At 44.3% G+C, this 23,531-nt stretch overlaps 1 protein-coding gene across 5 annotated transcripts in view; it reads left to right on the forward strand.

Moving 5' to 3' along the window:
• Positions 1-18,243, forward strand: part of LOC114596873 (proline-rich protein 5) — a 119,097-nt gene extending 100,854 nt beyond the window's left edge. For all 5 annotated transcript variants that reach the window (XM_077930777.1, XM_077930774.1, XM_077930773.1 and 2 more), the window contains 6 exons: positions 950-1,060; positions 4,801-4,874; positions 9,295-9,372; positions 10,719-10,847; positions 12,151-12,254; positions 15,831-18,243. In XM_077930777.1, coding sequence (XP_077786903.1) covers positions 950-1,060; positions 4,801-4,874; positions 9,295-9,372; positions 10,719-10,847; positions 12,151-12,254; positions 15,831-16,028 — 694 coding nt within the window. In that variant the 3' untranslated portion in view covers positions 16,029-18,243. The remainder of the gene's footprint in view (positions 1-949; positions 1,061-4,800; positions 4,875-9,294; positions 9,373-10,718; positions 10,848-12,150; positions 12,255-15,830) is intronic.
• Positions 18,244-23,531: the final 5,288 nt, after the last annotated feature.

The following is a 23,531-nucleotide window of genomic DNA, read 5'->3' on the forward strand; positions in this document are numbered from 1 at the left end:
ATAGATCTTCCCCCCTTTAAAAGAGCTGAGGGCAATGGATGTCAAAATAAACAGGCAAAATACAACACTCTCCCTCCTCAAGGTCATTGCGGGAACCAAGATTCCAGCATTAGTGCTGCAGCTTTCAAACTACAGTGGTACCTCGGGTTAAGTACTTAATTCATTATGGAGGTCTGTTCTTAACCTGAAACTGTTCTTAACCTGAAGCATCACTTTAGCTAATGGGGCCTCCCACTGCCGCTGCGCCACCGGAGCACGATTTCTGTTCTCATCCTGAAGCAAAGTTCTTAACCCAAGGTACTATTTCTGGGTTAGCAGAGTCTGTAACCTGAAGCGTATGTAACCCGAGGTACCACTGTAAAACAAAAACATTATTTAGACCTGATGTACCCATGAGAAAAGTGTTCTAGCAGAGTTCACCTAGGCCTTGAATCCATGTAGACACAATATGGCTGCACTTTGGCATGCTTTAGGTGGTTAATCTCATCTAAGGTAGGGTTACCATACGTACAGAATTTCCCAGACATAACTGGGATTCGGCCATCAGAAACAAGTGTCTGGGCAGGAATCACTTCAATGTCCAGGAAAATCTGGACGTATGGCAACCCATTTCAGAAGTTTCATTTTTTTGTTTTTTGTTGAGATTAAACAACTTTGGTGTCCAGATGTTACGGTATTCCTTATTGGTGCAATACAAAAGAATACCAAGTGATGTCAGCTATCGGATAAGATGAAGTGTACTCCAGCAAGTGGGGAATTGAGAATAGCAAGTGGTACATTTTGTTGATATTTTATGTTTTAATATTCTGTGAAGAGATTGCAGTCTGAAATTAAGATTTCAACGTGATTGAACTTCTAGAACTTGTTATACTTCTTTGTAAGTTTTTCTTGAGAAACATGAATGATTCAAACATCATTCTTGAATATTATGTGTACTTTTCTCCACTAGACATGATGAAAATCTTCGGACCAAACAAAAGAAAAAGCCACTTGCTGCAGTGAAGATCCCTCCGCCAAGACCCCCTCTTCCAACCCAGCAGTTTGGTGTCAGCCTTCAATAGTAAGCCACACAATTTCTGTCACATGTTATTGGGAAAAAAGGAGTTTTCTTTTTACTCAATCTGGATGAGTTGCCATGTGTTTCTTTGTTCTCTTTCTCAGTCTCTCTTCCTCACAATGCTTAAAACTCCTTCAGTTGTGAGTGCCTACATTACAACAGAGAACTCAGAACATTCATGGTCTACGCTTTCTCAGAAACATATATACAGTGGTGCCTCGCAAGACGAAAAGAATCCGTTCCGCGAGTCTCTTCGTCTTGCGGTTTTTTCGTCTTGCGAAGCAAGCCCATTAGCGGATTAGCACTATTAGCGGCTTAGCGGGCTTAGCGGATCAGCTGATAAGCGGCTTAGTGGCTTAGCAGATCAGCTGATAAGCGGCTTAGCGGCTTAGCGGATCAGCTGTTAAGCGGCTTAGCAGATCAGCTGATAAGTGGCTTAGCGGATCAGCTGATAAGCGTCTTAGCGATCAGCTGTTAAGCGGCTTAGCGATCAGCTGTTAAGTGGCTTAGCGGTTTAGCGGATCAGCTGTTAAGCGGCTTAGCGGATCAGCTGATAAGCGGCTTAGCGGCTTGGGGAAAGGGGGGGAGGGAAAAAACCCTGCAGGAACTCGCAAGACATTTTCGTCTTGCGAAGCAAGCCCATAGGAAATTCATTTTGCAAAGCACCTCCAAAACGGAAAACCCTTTCGTCTAGCGGGTTTTCCGTCTTGCGAGGCATTCGTCTTGCGGGGCACCACTGTATTTTTGAGACGTTAAAGAAAGGAAGGATAAGGAAGCCTGTTCTTAATTATTGTGAAATGACTACATACTGAATGAAATCATTCAGTAATCTGTAGAATATAATCTATAGGAATGAGAAATCCCATGCATTTGTATGTGAGGCAAAATCATTTTTACACTAGTCTATTTTGTTAATTATGTGTGGACCAACCCCAGCTGACTTTGGAACTGGTCTGGCCTAACTGGATTTCAGACTGTGTTTGGATTGGGTTCCTGGCTTTGATGCCACATTGCCAGATCCTGAAAGCAGCCTTTCCACATGGACTTATCTGCTGAGGAACCTATCAAATTGAGTCATGCAACTAACTGGGTCTACTAGACCCAAAATATGTAAACAACTTGGAATAAAGTCACTTCTGGGGCCCATCCGGGATTAGGGGCTGTGAAGCTTAAGCTTCATTAGTTTCAAGGTACCGTATTTTTCGCACCATAGGACGCACTTTTTCCCTCCCAAAAAGCAAGGGAAAATGTGTGTGCGTCCTATGGAGCGAATGCAGGCTTTCGCTGAAGCCTGGAGAGTGAGAGGGGTCGGTGCGCACCGACCCCTCTCGCTCTCCAGGCTTCAGGAAGCTATCCGCTAGCCGTGGGAGACCCAGCTCTCCCACGGCTAGCGGACCGCTGCGCTAATCCAGAAGCTTGGGGCGTGCGGAGCACAGCGCGCCCCAAGCTTCTGGGTGCCGGCAAGGTCTCGCTAGCCCTGGGAGAGCCCCGCGATGTTGCGTGGCTCTCCCAGGGCTAGCGAAGCGCCGCGCTAATCCCGAAGCTTGGGGCGCGTGGAGCTCAGCACGCCCCAAGCTTCTGGGTGCCGGCAAGGTCTCGCTAGCCCTGGGAGAGCCCCGCGACGTTGCGTGGCTCTCCCAGGGCTAGCGAAGCGCCGCGCTAATCCCGAAGCTTGGGGCGCGTGGAGCTCAGCGCGCCCCAAGCTTCTGGGTGCTGGCAAGGTCTCGCTAGCCCTGGGAGAGCCCCGCGACGTTGCGTGGCTCTCCCAGGGCTAGCGAAGCGCCGCGCTAATCCCGAAGCTTGGGGCTTCGGGATTAGCGCTCCGCTCAGCTTGCTTCCCGGAGCGCCAGGCGCCCTGAAAGCAGAGCTCCAGGCGCTTCGGGAACACATCCGCAGCATGGGGAGGCTTGCAGGAGTTCCCGACAAGGCTCCCCACGCTGCGGATAGCAGCCTGCTGCCTGGCGGGTGGGGCGCCCTGAAGCAGAGCGCCCCTCGCGCCAGGCAGACATCCGCAGAGTGGGGAGGCTTGCAGGAGTTCCCGACAAGGCTCCCCACGCTGCGGATAGCAGCCTGCTGCCTGGCGGGTGGGGCGCCCTGAAGCAGAGTGCCCCTCGCGCCAGGCAGACATCCGCAGAGTGGGGAACCTTGCAGGAGTTCCCGACAAGGCTCCCCACGCTGCGGATAGCAGCCTGCTGCCTGGCGGGTGGGGCGCCCTGAAGCAGAGCGCCCCTCGCGCCAGGCAGACATCCGCAGAGTGGGGAGGCTTGCAGGAGTTCCCGACAAGGCTCCCCACGCTGCGGATAGCAGCCTGCTGCCTGGCGGGTGGGGCGCCCTGAAGCAGAGCGCCCCTCGCGCCAGGCAGACATCCGCAGAGTGGGGAGGCTTGCAGGAGTTCCCGACAAGGCTCCCCACGCTGCGGATAGCAGCCTGCTGCCTGGCGGGTGGGGCGCCCTGAAGCAGAGTGCCCCTCGCGCCAGGCAGACATCCGCAGAGTGGGGAACCTTGCAGGAGTTCCCGACAAGGCTCCCCACGCTGCGGATAGCAGCCTGCTGCCTGGCGGGTGGGGCGCCCTGAAGCAGAGCGCCCCTCGCGCCAGGCAGACATCCGCAGAGTGGGGAGGCTTGCAGGAGTTCCCGACAAGGCTCCCCACGCTGCGGATAGCAGCCTGCTGCCTGGCGGGTGGGGCGCCCTGAAGCAGAGCGCCCCTCGCGCCAGGCAGACATCCGCAGAGTGGGGAACCTTGCAGGAGTTCCCGACAAGGCTCCCCACACTGCGGATAGCAGCCTGCTGCCTGGCGGGTGGGGCGCCCTGAAGCAGAGCGCCCCTCGCGCCAGGCAGACATCCGCAGAGTGGGGAGGCTTGCAGGAGTTCCCGACAAGGCTCCCCACGCTGCGGATAGCAGCCTGCTGCCTGACGGGTGGGGCGCCCTGAAGCAGAGCTCCCCGCCCGCCAGACAGACATCGGCCAGCCCCACAAGCTTGGGGGACAGCAGGGAGGCGCAGCGCCACTATCCCGCTGTTCCTCGACCTGGTTCGGTTTCCCTGACCTGCTTTTGGGGGGGGAAATAAAGGGGAAATTTTTTTCCTTTATTTCCCCCCCAAAAAACTAGGTGCGTCCTATGGTCCGGTGCGTCCAGTCGTGCGAAAAATACGGTAGATCTGCCCCTGCATTCCTTATACAGAACCAAATTTCTTTTTATTATAAAGAACCAGAAAACAGATGCTGTTTTGCAGGTTTGGATCAGCCACAGAAATCCATCACTGATGAGAGGGCTTACCTCTGTCTTCATCTAGGACTGCCACAATTGATATGCCACACTGGATAAAAACCCCTTTCCTTCCTATTCATTCTTTTTTACCGCAAGGTGGTAATAAAGATTTGCTTTCTTGGAAAGACCATTATGGGCCCTGCGGAATACAAGATTAGTTAACTACAGAAATGTTCCTGGTATCTGGATACTACAGAACGGATCAGGAGCGTTTCAGTGATGAGCTGGGTTATAGTTTGATTACTCATCGCTTGCTGAGTCACAGCTGAGCGTGTGAACAGACTCCATTGAGCAGCATGGTGCTTGGAAATGCTCTGAATTTTCATTCATTTGTAATTTATTTGAGATGGCTTATTCACACAGGACGCAATGCTGCAGTAATCAGTTGATTCAAATACGAGCTGTCCCTGTAAGAAAATGGTATGGAAACCCTGTGAGAAAACTTGTTCAGATTTGTTTTTCTTTCCTCCAACAGTCTCAAAGCTAAAAACAAAGGTGAATTAATCCCACCAGTAATGAAGCACACTGTGTCTTATCTAAAAAGGAAAGGTAAGGATTTACTTTGGTTTTAGACAAAAAAAATTGTGATAAATATCTGGGATGGGGAGGGAATTCCAGCAGTAAGGTGAAAAGCAGCTGTAGGGATGGAGTGGATCAGACCACAGAGCCACATGGGTGAAATAAAAGGACCCAAAATGCATTCTGTTCTTTATTCCTTGAATAAAGGCCCTGTATTTACAGTGGTCTGAATATTTATACAACACATTTACCCACACACCATGCACTAGTGACTTTTTGCTTATAAGGTCAGGAAATGGCAAGTGAAGCTCTCTTCACATCCTGGGCTAAATTGTTCCATTGATTATGAAGTAGAACTTCCCGTAAGAATCAATGAGGAACTCTGCTTCCAAAATAGAAATGTCTGTAGCCAACTCTCCCTTCCCTTTGCATATGCTTTTAAATAAAAGAGTTACATACACATACCTGTCAGTTGGACTTAGGACTGTGGTTCCTGGCTACTCTGTTAATGCAATGTTGTAAAATATGTACAGTGGTACCTCGGGTTAAGAACTTAATTTGTTCCGGAGGTCTGTTCTTAACATGAAGTACCACTTTAGCTAATGGGGCCTCCTGCTGCTGCTGTGCCGCCACCGTGCAATTTCTGTTCTCATCCTGAAGCAAAGTTCTTAACCCGAGGTACTATTTCTGGGTTAGCAGAGTCTGTAACCTGAAGCATCTGTAACCCGAGGTACCACTGTATATGTGTTTTTCATGTGCATATTGCTGATTAAACACAGGAGCCATTCCCAAGTCGTTAGTGTCTGCTCATGTGCTATTAAGCAGCACACCCTTGCTTTCTTTCATTCTTCTCTTGGCCCTTGCATCCACGCCACAAAATTTGTCTTAGAAAGGAGCAGGGACTACTACACCCACTGACCACCGCTGGTTATTTAGAAAGGTGCTTGCATCCTCCTTGAGCCTTCCTTCTCAGAGCCAACACGGTTATTCTTTCTCTGCTACCCTTTCATACTTCTGAAAACCCTGCCTCCAGCATATCAGCAGTTTCAGTCAACCTTCTGCCAATCTCACGGAATCCTCCCATCCCTTTGCTATCAAGGTGAAATTTCAGGGCATCACTCAGCTCAGCAGTTACCCTCCCCCGCCAAGGATGTAGTGGAAGCTGCTTTACCACTCAGTGCTTTGAGTATCCAAAATGTGGCAAATATCAACATTCATACCTGAAAATTGGCAATCTCAGGCAAATTTTGTGAACGTTGGCATTCCCTGGTGTTTGTCTTCATTTGTTGGGACAGCCCTCAAAAGCTTATGTGACTGTCAGTGTTCACTGGTGCATCCTTTAAGTATTTGGACCGTCACAAATTTCATCTGGGGTTGTCAACATGCAAATGTCATTTGCTTGTTTTCAGACATCCACAGTGGTGATTTATTTCTTTATTTGGTGCATTTGTTAGCTGCTCAGCCAGCAAAGTCCTGTTATAGATACAACTCAGAACCGCTGTGTATACACGGTGTATACTGTGTACTCTATTTGTATTTCACTTTTGAATGTGGGTTAAACTGACATACAGAAAAGCAGCAAATGTGAAGCAGGTATTAGATTGCTCCCATTATATTTCAGATACTTAATCATAGTGGTAAACATGGGCTTATTTTATTCTCACATCACTCCTTTTAAGTAGGCTAGGCAGAGAGAGAGAGAGAAGCTAACCAGAGAGGTCACCCAGTGAGCTTTTGGCCAGAGGGGAGATTCAAGCCTCATCCACTCTCATCCAAGTCCAGTCTTAGGGCAGGCTGGATTTGGATTGCATTTACATAAATATTTATTTTCCCTATCCTGTGTCAAGGATTGGGGGGGGGGGTAAGCATTTGAAATTACATTCTTAAATGTACATTTTGAAAATTCCTTATTAACTTTGGATGTGTGAGAACTTATGCCAGTATTCTGTCCATATCCAGAGCTGGAACTAGAACATGCAGTTGAGAATAAATCACACTGAGCTCAACAGGATTTCAATGTTTGGGTGTGTTTGTAGGGTTTTTTTGTTTTGTTTTTCCCCAGACTTCTTTACTGAAAGTTAAAAAAGTACATAATTATATGTGCACGAAACATGATGAGACAAAAAGAAATAGCACCCGTGTGGACAAGTGTTCTGGACGCTACCAGCATGAGTTTGACCAAACTGCGGGAAGCAGTGGAAGACAGGAGTGCCTGGCGTGCTCTGGTCCAGGGGGTCACAAAGAGTCGGACACGACTAAACAACAACAAGTAGAAGAAGAAGAAGAAGGGAAAATAAAGGGGGAACCCAAAACTGTATACTTTACAAAGTTGTTATTGTGCCTCACCAGATCTTAAGCTATTACAGTATTTGTAAGAATGAGTTCAAAATATCATTGAATTTGTCCATGGCAAGTCTGTGTTTATATGCAAGTTGTTCAAATGTTGTGAGTTTGTATAAGTCCCCAATCCAATCGTAGAAGGGAGCAGCATTTTAATTTTCCCCATTCATCAGTATCCATCTTTTTGCTTTAGTTAAGGGCAGGGAGAGTCCACTCGCATTGTCCTTTTGTAAGGTTCCATGTGCTGGGTATATAATTCAAGAGGATATTTTGCTCTGTAAATGTCAGGTTGTTCCATACAGTTCTGTTGATAGTTTCAGCTACCTTGGGTTTGTTGGAATACGTATAATGCTAAGGCAGAAGACTGAACTGCCCAAGGCTATTCTGTATGTCTAGCCAGGAATTTGAACACAGACCTCTAAAATCCACACCCAGAAAAGCTCATGTTCAGATAACCAATCAACCATTTTGTATATTTATCTTCCAAAAAGACCAAGGGATATCCACTCACATCTCGGGCTGCCTGATTAATGCAATCTCTGATATGAATAATAGGTCACACCATTATTTCATATTTCTATGCTGTAGTTAAATGTTGCTCTGTCCTCAAGACTGGCAGGAAGGCTACCCGGCAAAGGTTTGATGCTATGGCACTGCTAAAGTAAGAAAGATGTGAGTCTCAAACAACCGTTCCAGACAAGCACAGCTGCTGTCTGTAATTCAGATTAATGTCTTCAATTAAGGCTTGCTGCAAGTCACTTTAAACTAAAGCATACCGGGAAAAACAAAACAAAAACCCAGCCTGCTAAAAGGAAACATTTATTATGCAGCACTTTACACAAGGAGATCTTCAACAGACAAGAGCATTAACTGTTAAATAAACTCTCGTGAACCGAAGGACTGACTGCTCGAAAATCTATCCCAAGTGAAACTTGTCTAGGCTGTAGAAGATAAGGGCAAACTATTCTGCCCACAACAAAATTGGGAGAATGAGAATGAAAGTTGTCATTTGGGACAGGAAAAAGAATAAGGCCGCATTTTCCAGATAGTTGGGAAAGAAGAAAGCTTGGACCCAAGCAAGGAAATCTGAAAGAGAACTCATTTGAACAACAACAACAACAACAACACAAGCTGTGTATTGGTGACAAAGTCACTTCCCATTTCTACTTTTTAAAAGATGCATGGTGGAGCCGCAGTGTTGCTAAGCTCATGGTTCCAGTGCTGCACAGCTCACATGAATAGATGGATTGTGTGAGTGGCTTCTTCATGCAACTGAATATTCTCATGCTCATCAGAATCAGTTCACAATCTTTTAAGGACCGATGGAAACACTCTTGTATTTATGGGTCAACTCAGATGCCCATTTAGAGTAGCCCAATGAGCCAACAATTCAACAATTCCCCGGCTAAATCTGACCCACTTGCAGGTTCATTTTAAGGTACTGGCATTATCCTATGAATACCCTAAAGTTTGGGGCAGCCTCTCTGAAAGACCATCTTCACCCTTATGACCCTGTCTTAATATTAGCATCTGAGACATTGCTTTGTAGTCCACCATTGAGAGCTGTCATATTTGTGAGTACCAGGGACGATGCCTTTTCCGTGGCAACCCCACATTTGCAGAACACAGCCGCCACCACACCGGAAATAGATTTGATCCTATATATTTGGCCTTTAGGAAAGCTTTAAAGAGTTCTTTCATCCAGTTGAGTAATTTTACGATGCTGTGTTTTAACCAATGGTTTATCTCTTGCTGCCATCTTTTAACATCATTTTAACTGTTAGAATTCATAATTTTAGGGTATCGTGGCTATGTGATTATGTTGCAAACTTTCTTGTGAGGGTACATATCCAGAAAACCAGGTCATAATCAATAAGCCTGACCCTTCCTGACAGCAGTGTGTACATAAGCAGAGCAGCTGAATAATGCACTCCTGTCCTCACGTGAACCACTACCAGGGTGCAGCTCCTGTGTTTGTGAGTATACTTAGTCAGCCATCCCTTTCTCTTTGCACTGGAGTCTTAGGGATCTGAACCAGCACAAAGATGTTTGTGAACAGCAGTTTTATGTGGAATCCTATTAATGCTTCCCCACCCCCACCTCCTTACAGGACTCAAAGCAGAAGGACTGTTTAGACGGTCAGCCAGCATACAAAGTATTAAGGAGATTCAGAAACTCTATAATCAGGGTAAGTTTTCATCTGCTATAATCAAAAGATAATAATGATTTTTAAAATATTGTTTATTTTGGTGATCATGGATCCCTTATTACTCTATTGGTTAATGATAAGCTGATTTGTAACCTGAAATGTCATGCTGTGTAAGGCTGTCTTCAGTGAGTAGTTGATTAATCATCTGCCTTTTAATTGATGGCATTTAAATAGATGTGCATATTACCAGATATGGATTCCTTTGGGGAAATTGAAAGAAATTTGAGATTGTGTTTGTATAGTAAATGATAAATTAATGATAAATTATAGCTCATTGTTATGAGTAAAGGCTACCCTTAATTATTTTTCCCATTCGCTATTACACTAACCTACCAGAACCATAATAATAAGCAATTAATAGATAAATTAGCAGGATATTAATTTTTAGCCTTATCCATTGAAATTGGTCCATGCTAGTTAATCAACTGAAACTTCTAGCCAAGCTCAAAAGAATTACAATGGGTGTACTCAGTTGGATTTAGGCAGCCTCTTGCTAGGGCACAAGATTTGCATCCATGAAGTCCCAGGCTCGGTCCCATGAATCGTCACTTAAGAGGATCCCTTACTTCACAGACTAGCTAATTCGAAATGTTTGACTGCAACAGTGAGCATGGCCAATGGTCAGGGAAGATGGCAGTTGTAGCCCAACAAGATGCTGGCTAGCCCTGGAGTAGACAGTACTGTTCTGGATGAATCAGTTGTCTGACTATAAGGTAGTTCTATATCTTGACTCACTCCGCCTTTGATTGGCAAAGTTACATTCCATATCACAAACCCATTTGAAGGTCCTCTATGTTTCTTAAGTGCATGAGGGCTGCTTTTGCATAAACACAAATCAAAAGACTCTTTGGGAATTGGGACGAGCTGTTCTGTTGGTCCAGGCTATAGCTGACAAATCTACTGGTTGAAGTAAGGGCAATATGTCATCCTAACATTAAGATAGGCAGCAACAACCTGTGAAATAACAGTAGGCATTTGAAATGTTTAGAATACTGAATAATTACCTGATGTCATGAAAGGGGTGAAATCAATTGGTTGGAGAGTTACAGCGCCTATTGTGGCCGTAGAGCCCAATACAGGAGAGACATGTTTTATTGCAGCTGGTTTCTTCTCTCTGCATCCTCCCAGTGATCATTCTTCCTCTGGTCACACATCACTGTCTTCAGGTGCTGTGATCCTCTGCAAGAAATTCCCACCGGGCAGGGTTAATGTTGCCTGCCTTCATGTTATGTTTGCAGACATCTTCATAATGCAATGTTGGTCTGCCTACAGGCCGTAAATAGGTTGTAAAACTATATTGCTAATTTGACTTTTTTTTAATGTAGGAAAATCTGTTAATTTCGATGATTATGGAGATATCCATATTCCTGCTGTCATACTTAAGACTTTACTCAGGGAACTCCCAGAGCCTTTACTGACCTTTGAACCCTATGATCAAATCATTGGAATTACCAGTGAGTAAATAATAATAATAATAATAATAATAATAATAATAATAATAATAATACAGTGGTACCTCAGGTTAAGTACTTAATTCATTCCGGAGGTCCATACTTAACCTGAAACTGTTCTTAACCTGAAGCACCACTTTAGCTAATGGGGCCTCCTGCTGCTGCCGCGCCGCCGGAGCACTGTTTCTGTTTTCATCCTGAAGCAAAGTTCTTAACCTGAAGCACTATTTCTGGGTTAGCGGAGTCTGTAACCTGAAGCGTATGTAACCCAAGGTACCACTGTAATAATAATAATAAATAATGTGGTTCTGATTTATCTGTGATTTCTGCCGTCCAAAAAACACTGCCAGAACTGAGCACTTGCAAGTCCCATGGATTTCTGTGGAAGAGTTGACATGCGATGCAGTATTCAAATCTGTCTACATGAACCATGAGAGTTAGACACATGCTTTTCTTTTAAAGGCACCTAGAATTCTCAAGACTTTGCAGGCCTACAAGTGAAATCAAAGTTCCCATTGCAGGGGTTCACATATTTTGGTTGGGGTTTATATTCAGCCCTGATCCTCCCTCAAGTGTTGTGGAACTTGATACAGGCAAGGAGTCAACCATTTCACACTGGACTGTGCAGACACTGAGAAGAAGCAAGAATATTTTGCTGTTTCCAGTGCTGGATTTAGAGCAGTGCAGATGCTTTCCCTGCACAGGGCACCAAGCCAAGAGGGAGAAGAGACATTTGGGGACACCAAATTTTGGCATCACAAAGGGCGCCATATTACAAAAGATGACCAAACTCTATCCCTGCTGTTTTGAAGCATCTGCAAAGGGTGGTACGAAATTAGAAGCTGGTCCCTCCTTGGTGCCAAGTGCTCTGCATCTGCCAAATGATTAGAGGAAAGAATGTCATTTGTCACTCTTGCTTGGCATGAAGTGAACCTGTGACTCTTCTGCATTGTGTGGAGAAGTAGGGTGAGGGGTGTGTTGGGTTGCAGCTTTTGTTTGTGTGTGTTTTGGTAAGATCACATTAGAACTCAGGTTCCCACTAGCTAATGGATAAGTGGTGCAGTCTTGTTTAGATTGAATTTGGATATGGAAGAGATTTGGGTTTGGACAAAGGGTTCCCAGGCAGTTTCAATAGAGGGTGTAAACTGGAACTGCAAGTGCATTTGTCCCCCTTTATTAGCCTGTACCAGACAAAAGCCTTGACAGATAAGATCATTTGGGATCAAAGACATACTGTTCCTCTCTGGCAATGCACCTCTTTGACTCTTTATCAACATTAGTTATAATAAATTCTGTGTTCTTGCAGGTGTAGAAAGTAGCTTACGGGTGATGAACTGCAGAGAAATTGTACATGGACTTCCTGAGCAAAATTATGCTGTTCTGAAGTTTCTTATATGCTTTCTCCATATGGTGAGTAGGAATTAAATCCTCATGATGGCTGCTGTTTAATTCTGAAGCTGTTGTGCAACAACTGGTTTTAATTCTAAAAATTGCAAGGAGGCTGTGAAACATTAATTGCCAAAACAGCAGTTACAAACTGCTGCTGTCTCCAGTAATAATAAAAGTCAGAGCAGACTAATGACCCCAATGATAACTTTAGTATAAACCCCTTTCATAAATAACCCATAGTGCCATGTAAATCCCAATAAAATCAAATAATCCACTGAACCGCTTAAGAGAAGCATTTACAAGCCTCTCTTATTTACTTCTTAAAGCTTTCCCTTGATTTGTAGGCTAGATCCTTAAACGTGTGAACATAAATATTACTTTTTTCCACTGTGAAAACAAAACTATAAAGTCTGTCAAAGGATGCTGCAGCCTAAATTATACAATACAAAGTATGGCCGGGTGTACCTTGCCTTGCCTTAACTTACTCTCTACTGTTAAGTATGTTCAGAAGATCTGGACTGAGATCTGGAATGCATGTTAAAGTTGCTGCAAGGATGCCACAAGGAAAAGTGTCTCTGTGGCAAGATATTTCCTCCTAAAACCTAAGCTTCAGGTGGCAAAAGGGGTGTGCTGTCTCCCCATGGGACAGTGGCCAACTGCACAGCAAGCTCACTGTGTGGCTATCATTTTCAGCAACCTCCTTGTGACCACTATAACGTGTATTTAATCCAGCTTCAAAGCCATATCTAGCCAAATAACAAAATAACAGCAGTCTGGAGACCTGCAACCATCCACCATCCAGTGGATATTGAAGTATGTGTGCTTATCTTTTAAATCTGCTGCACTCTGACCACTTTTTCCAGCACGGGAAGTCTTTTCACATTCAAAAAAGAATGACATCCACATGTTGATCATAGCAAGGGACAGTTTTGCTGCAAATACACATGGCTGTGAAGCTCCAGTTCGTCACAGTTGCCCAGAGCGTGCACACCATTTCTATACACATTTATTCAGCTGCATGTGATATAATATTAACATCGCTTTGAGGGGTTTGTCTCTCTGTTGTTAATGGGGGGAGGCTAATAAGCTGGACAGTCTGTCTGGCATCTCTAATGTGCAGGCCTCACTGAAAAGAGCCACCATTCATTCCAAGTGAGAGCTGCTCCGGAAAAGATATTGGTGCCCCATAGATCAAAAATATCCATCACTCACTCTGTTGCCTGTAATGATAACTGAAACCTGCCTCCTAAGGCAGTTGTCTTGCTGGCATTCACACTTCCTTCATCACATTGAACACCAGCCCCAATTCTGTAATGGCCTCTGCTTTTGTTGAGCCCAGAGAGGCTGCACCTTTTTAAGAAGCAGAAGTGCCTGGACCGTGTTGCAGATGGGTTACTACTACTAATAATTTTATTATTTATACCTTGCCCATCTGGCTGGGTTTCCCCAGCCACTCTGGGTGGCTCACAACATATATAAAACAGATATAAAACTAGACTAAGTGGCCCCTGTGACGCAGCAAGGTGATTCTTTCATTCTGCCTCAGTTTCCCTTATAATAGAGCCATTTCTGCTTACACAGTACTACAGAATGCATCAGATACCTTCATCTGTCATTGCTTAATATAATCTCCAGAAGCTATTATGAAAATCCTCACCTCATTTGCTATTATTTTAGCTACAAATATCTCTCCTCAGCATTATGGATCTAAGTGACTTTTTGTTCCAGTAATAGACATGCCGTTTCAACACACTTCTCAACGCTCAAGGTGTTAATGAGGTGTGCAAAAGTACTCTGTGATGTCTCTGGTAATTGGATAACAGAACATAGAATTATTTTTGAGTGTCCCTTATTATGTAAAGTGCAGACTTGAGTTGATTTTGGTGCTCAGATCTGCAGTTTTTGCTGATCCTTGTTTTTTCATCTTCGCTGTCTGAGGGAACACTTTACATTTGGAAAGGTCAAGGTAGTGTGAACATCCTGGGAGGGCAGCTGAAGATTTCCAGTTGACATAAACAACAGGCAGCTTTGTGCAGTTCAGCTTGTGGCCAGCAACATTGGCGGTCAATAAAGTTAGACATTTCAAGCCAAAGGATGGGTATGGACGCCATCACCCAGCACCGGGGTCATTATTGCTTTAAGCAGGGCTCTTGGGGAAGTCTGAGGCAGGCAAAAGGGATGCTGTGAAGGTGCTCATGTGGGAAGGCTTGAGAGAGAGAGAGCTTCTCTTGCACAGCTGTTTGAAAGGAAACGCTGAAAGTCCCCTGCAGTGGACTCAGGTGGGGGGGGGGCGGAATGTTCCTGATATTTTTGATGGAAACATTGGACACTGTCTCAGTTCAGAAAAGGATTTCACCTACTTAGGAGTGTCTCTTGCTCCAAAGACAACTCCCATCCCACAAGTCCTAGAGCCTACTAATAAATCTCATTCTTACCTCTGTGAGCATGGCTACAAATGAGATCGATGCAAGCACATCTGGCTTGTAATGAATATATTTTATTGGCAGGCACACTGAAAAGTAAACATCCACTACCACCACAATTTACTAAATTTTTAACAGACAACATAAAAGTATAACCAGCATAGAAGCATAGAATGGTAGAGTTGGAAGCTACTACAAAGGTCATCTAGTTTAGCCCTCTGCAATGCAGGAATCTTCTTGCTCAGCCCCTGACCCTGAGATTAAGAATCTTAAGCTCTACTGACTGAGTTATCCCAGGGACTCCCATCCCTGGGAATCGCCACTGCAAACTACCGGAATAAAGCTAGCAGGCCACTCGTGGTCCGTGGACCCCCACTTTGAGAACCCCTGGGATAGGAGAAAGCTGAGGGCCTGGCTCTGGCCTCCATCCCTGGCCCCCAAGGAGGAGAAGGGATGAGGCAGCTTGATGCTTCTGAAGGAGCCTTCCCCTGGTGTCTTACATACCACCACATGTCTCTTCGTCTCTTGAGAACCCAAAGAGCTCCTTGGCATTTCAGCAACTTACTCCCTTGTGAATGTGGATTCTGCTTGCTGTACACACCCATGGACCTGGCTCACGTAGGCCGACCCTGCTCTCTATCCCCGTAGTCTAGGGCTAAGGAACCTTTGGGGCTCCATGAGCCAACCTTCTCGGGACTGGCCTTGGGCAGGGCTGAAAATGGGTTTGGCTTAATCTGCGGAGTTCGTATCCTGGCTGTGGTGCTTTGGGTTTCCAAATTTCAGCAGCATCCCGGGCAACACCAAAATTCAGTGCCCCCGCCTTCCATTGTTTGTCATTGTTGTGGTGCTCCCTGCAGTGCCCTCATGGGCAGGCAAACCGGTCAAACTCCCCTAACTCCATCTCTACTTTGCTGTTCAGAGTTGGAATCAGATGACTGTTAGAGTTATGTATACCAATTCCACTCTACCTGCTAATAAACAAATGCTGCATCAATTTTTTATCTTATTTTATTGTAAGCCAGTTCAGAGGCTGGGCAGACTTCTTGGCAGGGAAGCAGAGTGCAGAATGAAATCTTTAAAGTGGAGGCAGCTGTGCCTCCAGTTCTGAATAGTTAGCAGTTTGGTCCTCTGGGTGTTTTGTGCTTAATGATCTGCATGTGTTGCCTCTTTCCAGGTGTCACAGGAAAGCATTTTCAACAAAATGACCGGTTCCAACCTGGCTTGCGTCTTCGGCCTGAATTTAATCTGGTCACCCAAAGGCACTCCTTCTTTCAGTACTCTGGTACCGATAAATATTTTCATTGGGTTACTGATAGACTTCTACCCCACAATCTTCAGTTCTCGAAGTGTACCTGGTGAGCAGTTACCTTGAAAACGCATACAGTACTGGGATGCACCCCTAGGAAGGACACTCATTATTCTGCGCTAGACTCCATTGAATCTATTTTCAGTGCATACAGAAATGAATTGCTTCACATGAAGAAGCCTTGTACAAAATAGGCTTTTTCCTACTGGCAACTCCAGGTGCCAGGTGTGTGTGTGTCTTCCAAATCTGCTACCTCTGTTCCCTTGGTTGATGCCAGAGATTGGATCTGGGACCACTAACATACAAGACAGGGCACTTTTCCACTGAGCTGTGCTCCCAATCAAATTTCTCTTAAATTTTTCAAAGCACATGACTGTGTAACATCTACAAAGCTATCAGTTCAAAAAAATATTAGAAAGTAATTTTGAGGGCGCAAGGTGTAACAGTTGATTTAGATTTCATTCCTTTAGTAATGTCTGCCTTTTAAAGCATTTAAGTTGCATACAGTCTTAAATTACTTATACTGTAGCCCACCTGTGATCTTTGGATGAAGGACATTATATAAATTTAATAAGAAAGATTTTTTGCTATGTTTTCTCAGGAACACTTTATACATATATGAATGCAATGCTGTATAAACTGTGTATATATGGATTTTTGTAGAGTAAGTGTTTATTGTATGTGAAATCCTTCCTCCAAGGGTTCATGGGCATGGGTTGATAGAGGGGAGTCACATGAGTCCTCCTCTAGAAAGATGGATTTGGTCTAAATCTAAATTCAGTTGATCTCTCATCATCTGGCTCAGAAACTGATGGCTGACAGCCTACTGACTGGCGCCTAGCAACAAGTACATACTGCTATTTTAGCTGACACTAGATAATTATAAATGTATCCTGGCACCCTCATTGTTTACCATATTTATAAATGACCGAGAGGATGTACTAGAGGAGCCACTTGGCCACCCGCCCAAACCTGGGGTCAGGAGGACTCCATTATTATGGTATGCTGACAACGCAGCCATTCTCTCATGTTCCAGACCAGGTCTAAATTATCAACTAAAGAGGTTCATGCCTTATTGTGTACAGAATGGCCTAAAAATTACCTTTGGGAAATCTAAAATTTGGGTTTTTGAAAAGAATCTTTCCCAATGCAAATGGTCACTAGATGAGCACGCCCTCAATCAGATTAGAAGCTTCCAATACCTGTGGCTGACATTCCATCACATAACGACATGGATCACCCATAGATCTGCAGCCCTCCAGAAAGCACAAGTTAGTCAACCGGCCACTTTACTAAAGGGGGCCAGTATATTCCACCTGCCATCAAAATATTCAGGACAGCTGCTGAATTACTATATACCTCTTAATATCTGGAGTGGAGGATTAACATCTGAGTTGGATGATCTCCAGGCTAAATTCTTGAGGGCTGTCCTCCAGATCCCCAGATGTGCCTACCTCAGTCATTTTCTTGGAAACTTGGGAATGCCCGCTACTGACCTGGGCCTGGTGGGCAGCCTTCAGATACTGGCTTAAAGTCAGTGTTTTCATATTGGGGACAGGACTACTACAACATCTAGCTCAGAATGAGTATGTTAGTTTCTGGTCCAAGCGCAACGCCCAAAAAGCTCCCTCAATTGGGCTATCCCCATCTCTTCTTGAACACTTGGGCTTCAACATAGCCTTTAAATCACTAAAACAAAGACTGTGGGCCGTTGCCTATGGTGATCTGCAGACCTGTTCATACTCATCCTGCTCACCAAGAGCTGTTAGTTTACAGCATGTCGGGACATTTCACATAGCTGAATATCTAAAGAACTTGACAGTGATCAACTACCGCAGACATTTTACCAAGGCCAGACTGAATGTGTTTCCTTCTAAAATGCTCCAAGGCAGATTTGCAGGTATTTCCTTACTCTGCTAGATTATGCCCCTGTACAATTCAGGAAGTAGAATCTGTGCAGCATATTCTACTGTCCTGCAGACTATACAAGCAGGTCTGACAACAAAATGTAATTCCTTTAATTGCAAACCTTCCAGGAAGACCTGCACAATTTTATGTTAGGTACCTATTAGAGGATAGGTTTCCCAGTGTATCTTTGGCAGTTGCCAAGTTTCATTCTAAGGCGGACAGGATCAGAGAGCACTTTGTATTAGTTGAAGGTCTGAAAGAAGCTTAGTTTTATCTGATGTCCAAGTAGTAAGTATGTTTTATGTCTTTTTATGTACTGGAATGTATTGGTGAGTCTTTGGACTGCAATAAAAAATTGATTGATATACTTTGACCACGCATTAATCTTTTGTGAGGGTTTGCGTTTTGTGTTTGCAAAGTTACAGTGATGTATTGGATTTTCCTACCATTTCTAAATCTTTTACAAGAAGACATCAGATGTGTTCTTTGAGAATTGCTCCAATTTGATCCCATGTAGGAGGTGGGAGCAGGAATAAGTTGAACTTCTGATTAAGATGAACTTCATCCTTTTACTGCATCAGCTGTAAATACAGGGCCACTTCACATGTTACATCTTTAGGGGTAATTTAGGGCCCATTGCTCATGTTTGTAAGGTGGAAAAAGCAATTTGCAATGTGGTTCTTTCCCATGCTACTGGGTAATGTGAAAAGCCCATGCTATGGGTTGCACTCATTGCTCAAGACCTGAGTAATGCTGGCATAGGAGACATCTCCTGCAGGGTCTTCCGCGTGGCCAAGAGCTTCTGATTTCAGCAAATCAGGTGCCTGTTTGCTATTAATTATATTTGTGTCTTTATTTGCTGCTTTCCCATAAATATGCTCAAAGCGGCTCATGGAAAGAGTAAAACAAATCAACATGTAAATGCAGCAAAACAACACATAAATATACTCAGCTGATTAGATACATTCCGTAAATGTATATCCACATTAACTAGCTAGCAAACATTCCAGTTAAACTTCTTCTGAATAGATAAAAAAGCAATTCCTTTCATGAATTAAGAATGACTATAATGAAAAAATATTCATGTTTGCTTAACTAACAAAGCTTTCATGAATTAATACGTAGCAGACAGCAAAGGAATAGATCAGGATCAAAATGTGAATAAATTAAATTCAACATAATCAAAGCAGCAGCATTACTCTGGGGTAGCAGAAAGTCCCTAGTGCATTTAAGCTCCATGTGTGATATCCAACAACACCTGAGCCAATTTCTGCTCACACGGTGGAATGTCTGCTTCCCCTTGCACTCCAACATGCCCCCCAATCTGCTCCAGAGGGTCCCCCAACCCACTAGAGCATGTTGGGGGGAGACAAACAAGGAAGTGAGGATACACCAGGGGAAGTCTCTTTGCAAGAGCTGAAGTCTGTCCTGCTTGTAGATAGGCAGTCTCATTTCAACCACAAACGCCTTTGCAGAGCTCAGGCAAGGCCGTGTCTGCTACCCTTAGCTCCCAACCTGCATCATGAAAAAAATAATACATACTGTATTGTGGCCAGAAGTGGTGCACCAATGGATGTGTTGCGGCACAATAAACAATTGCAAGACTGTTGTGAAGGTACACGTGCTTTGAACTCAGAAAAGTACTCCGTGGATGCAAAGCATCAATAGTCACTCTTAAAAATATGTGGATGTGACAGTTGTGTTTTTTATACACCGTCTCTAGTCAGGGAGACAGCAGAACCTTCTTGAGTTGGTGCAGTCAGCGGCAAAGCCAGACTTGAAGGGACACTGCCCTTTCCTCCTGCCTGTCATGTGAGCAGCTGGTGATTGTGCTTCATTAAGGAAGGTTCTTACCAACAAAAAGCATCTTCCTATCAAGCTGCTTGGAATTCCGCCACAACTCTCTTAACCGATTTTAGTTCTGCGCTGCTCCCGTCTCCCCTACCCCCAATCTGATGTACCCTAAGAGAACTATTTTCCGGCGGCAAATGCCAGGATTAACTGTGATGTTAAATCAAGTCTCATGCATTATTCAGAAGAGTTTACAGCGAAATTCCTGTGTGAGAAATATATGTTTCAAATTTCAACAACTCGCCCGAGAAGTCCTGGAGGTGTCCCCCGCAGTTCCTTTGATAACGGTTTCTCTTTACAAATGATTATTGCACAATTCTTGCTTTTGTGCATCGTGGCCTCAATGAACCCATCCCTGGTTATCAAAGAGCAATTTTCAGATCATTTCCATTGCAGAAAAGAAAGTGATTACCAGAGATAATCTGCTGGAAACACACAGGCTGCAATCAGGCTTAAGACAATAACAAATGGAATCATAAAATGTGGAATCAAAGCTTTGCCTTTAATGTTGGTGATAGGCAGAGAATAAAATGGGTTAAATATTGCAGTTCAGTTGAACTGTTGCAGCTTTTAAATTGTTCACAAGAGTTGTCTGTTCCTCAAATGCTTCCAGCAAGGAAAGACATCACACACTTTTACTATTCTCTGAAGGAAAACAAAAGGCAGTCTTTTCAAAACCTGTGTCTGCAGTTAGAAAAGACTAGAACCAAAACGGTAGTGGGTTTTTTGTGTTGTGAGTTCAAATAGGGTAGACAGAAATGTGATTCCTAAAGTGTATCCTGAGTAGTATGTTGCAGTAGAAATGAAAGGGAACAGTGTGCCTACACCCACCAACCATTGGTAAAAAGCATGACATGATCTAGGAAGATGGGGGCAGACTGAGGGGGCAGATGGGGGGGGGGGGTAAGAAACAATTTTTTACACAGTAGGGCCTAAAGGCCAAGCGAATGCAAGAAATAGCCATAGGTTCATCAAGAGTTCTGGACAGAGTTCATAAAAGCTTGTCACGATAAATACGTTAGTCTTTACACTGTCAGAGCTTGTAGCCTGCTGACCACAGCTGGACTTTCATCTGTGTAACTAAGTGTAGGGTTGGGCTCCTGGGCGTGGCCGGGGGGAGGGGGCAGCTGTCCGCCCCCGTAATCAAGTAAATAAATAAAAATGCTTAACTAAAAGTAAAAATAATCAGAAAGGCTCTGCTCACCTCTCTTGCTCAGCCAAAATGGGCAAGAGAACACCAAATTTAGATATATTTGGTGAGACTGCCAAAAGAAAAAATTGAATTGAGGTATTCCCCCCCCCAAAAAATGTTAAGATAGTAGGATATAGATTAATTATGGATGCCATATCAATACTACAGTATTAGCACTGTATAAAATGTTGGCATAAATAAACTTAGTATTGCAATCGTAAAGTTTAATATAATATATTTGGATAAAGAATTGTAATTAATATAGGTAGTAAAAATAGAAGACTTGAAACAGCAGTATTTAATTCCTGAAATAATTACAGATTTTTTTTAGATATATCTGAAATTTATTATTATTTATATGTACTTGTATATGGACCAAGGCTCTTTTTTCTCCAAGATTTGATGCATTTATTTCCATTAGAACTTTCCTGGCATCTATGAAGTCATATGTAGTGCAGAGCTATAAAGGTAAAGGTACCCCTGCCAGTACGGGCCAGTCTTGACAGACTCTAGGGTTGTGCGCCCATCTCACTCAAGAGGCCGGGGGCCAGCGCTGTCCGGAGACACTTCCAGGTCACGTGGCCAGCGTGACATCGCTGCTCTGACGAGCCAGAGCCGCACACGGAAACGCCGTTTACCATCCCGCCAGTAAGCGGTCCCTATTTATCTACTTGCACCCGGGGGTCCTTTCGAACTGCTAGGTTGGCAGGCGCTGGGACTGAGCAGCGGGAGCGCACCCCCCCCCTGTGGGGATTCGAACCGCTGACCTTTCCATCGGCAAGCCCTAGGCGCTGAGGCTTTTACCCACAGCGCCACCCGCGTCCCTGTGCAGAGCTATACAAAGCACTGAAAACTTATCCTGAATACTCATTGCTTGTTATTTGCCCACACTTTAAAGCACATCTAATGGCAAGTGAGAACATAGTTTCGGTGCCGCTAATCTACTCTGGAATGTGTGGTGTTAAAATGAAGAAGAAAATGCCATGACCAGATGCAGAATTGCCTCATCTTCTCCATTGCGGAGCCACAGCTGCCCCAACACACCTCCTGGATTTGCAGGGTGACTTTCAAATTTAGACATTAAATTCTGGTTGCAACTCTAAAATGTAAATTTCAATGTACTGTATGTAATGGGGGGGGGGATCCTATTGAGCTAAAGTCAATGGCAGCTTTCAGTTTCGTTCTGCAAGTTTAAATTATCTAAACGGTGGTTTCTTCTTATCTTTGGGCTCCCCTGGATCTGTTTATTGAACATTCATCCTGATTTGCTGGCACAAAGCCTACACAGCAGTTTGACCGTGTCTGGGCTTTATTAAGCATTCACTCTGATTTGTTTATGGAGTGCTTATGTGATCCTTCCCGTCTCCCATTCCTTGCATATACCATGTGATTGATAGGAAATTCATATATAAAATAATCTGTTCCCTTATTGCTTGTCCAGAAAATGCTGAAACTGCCTGTAGTTCAGAATTTGGTCCTCCTCGTCCCACCTTGCCTTTGCAATCTGGTCTTTGTTTAATACGTAGTGGGAATGTGCTTTTCAATAAACTGCTTTTGCACCATCAAATGTCTTAGTTTCATTCAAATGTTTAATCACCCACAAAAGCAGTTTATTGCCTCATATTCCCCTCCTGCAAACATTATCCTGTTAATTAATGGGGCAATAAAAAGAAGCAGTAAAATCTACCACATTGCATCATCTTTAATGCCTGATCTTAAACATTCCTACCATGATTGGACTGGGTGAAATCATTGCCTCGCCATCTGGCACCCCCAATATGAAGCTTTCAAAAGGCCCAAAGCAGCTCTTACTTCTCCTGCCAGCCCCCACCTCCCCCCCCCCCCAGCACAGGCTTCGAATCAGGAAGTTAACAGGCAGCTTTGGGGTGGGGTGAGGTTGTGGGTCCACAGACCTACTTCTAACAAAATCTCCCAGCCCCCACTGAAGCGCTATCACTCTTTCTCCGTGCATGTGAATAAAAACACGTTTGGTTTCATGTGTACCCACTGAGGGATGCTGCTGCCGCTGCCACACAGGGCCTCCTGGCATGGGCAGTGAAAGAGAGAGAAGCTTGCTCATCATATGTGACAAGTCCACACCTGCACACCTGCTCTGCGGTGTCCTGTGACAAAGCGTACATCCATATAGAACGGCTGGTGGTGATCCTCACTTCAAACACTGTAATTCCTGAACTCTGGGGCAAACTAACCATTACATGCAAATGTGTGTAATGAAGCATTTCTTTTTAATGAAAAGCTGCGCAAGGAAGCTGAAATTTTGAGCAGGAAGGGGTGCTTAACACTTTGCCTGCCAGCCTCTGCAACCAACCCTCACCTCTTGAATTGCCTTCCCCAAAATGAGATATACGTTTATTTGCTGCCTGTTACAATCCGTCTCAAAGCAGCATACGAATTAAAATGATAAGACAAAGGGAGAGTGAAAACACAATAATATTGATAAAACAGAACTGAAAATCCAGTGGCAGCATTAGTTAACAAAGTGAAAATGTTTTGAAAAGGTGCTTTTAGAATCCTGCTGTGCTGTTGCAGTTCAAGGTGGAGAGATGTTTGGGCTTAGAGGAGTCACCATACTGTATCCAAATGTCTGTTGCCTCTTT

This window comes from Podarcis muralis, chromosome 6, assembly GCF_964188315.1.
Source record: "Podarcis muralis chromosome 6, rPodMur119.hap1.1, whole genome shotgun sequence".
Lineage (NCBI taxonomy): Eukaryota > Metazoa > Chordata > Lepidosauria > Squamata > Lacertidae > Podarcis > Podarcis muralis.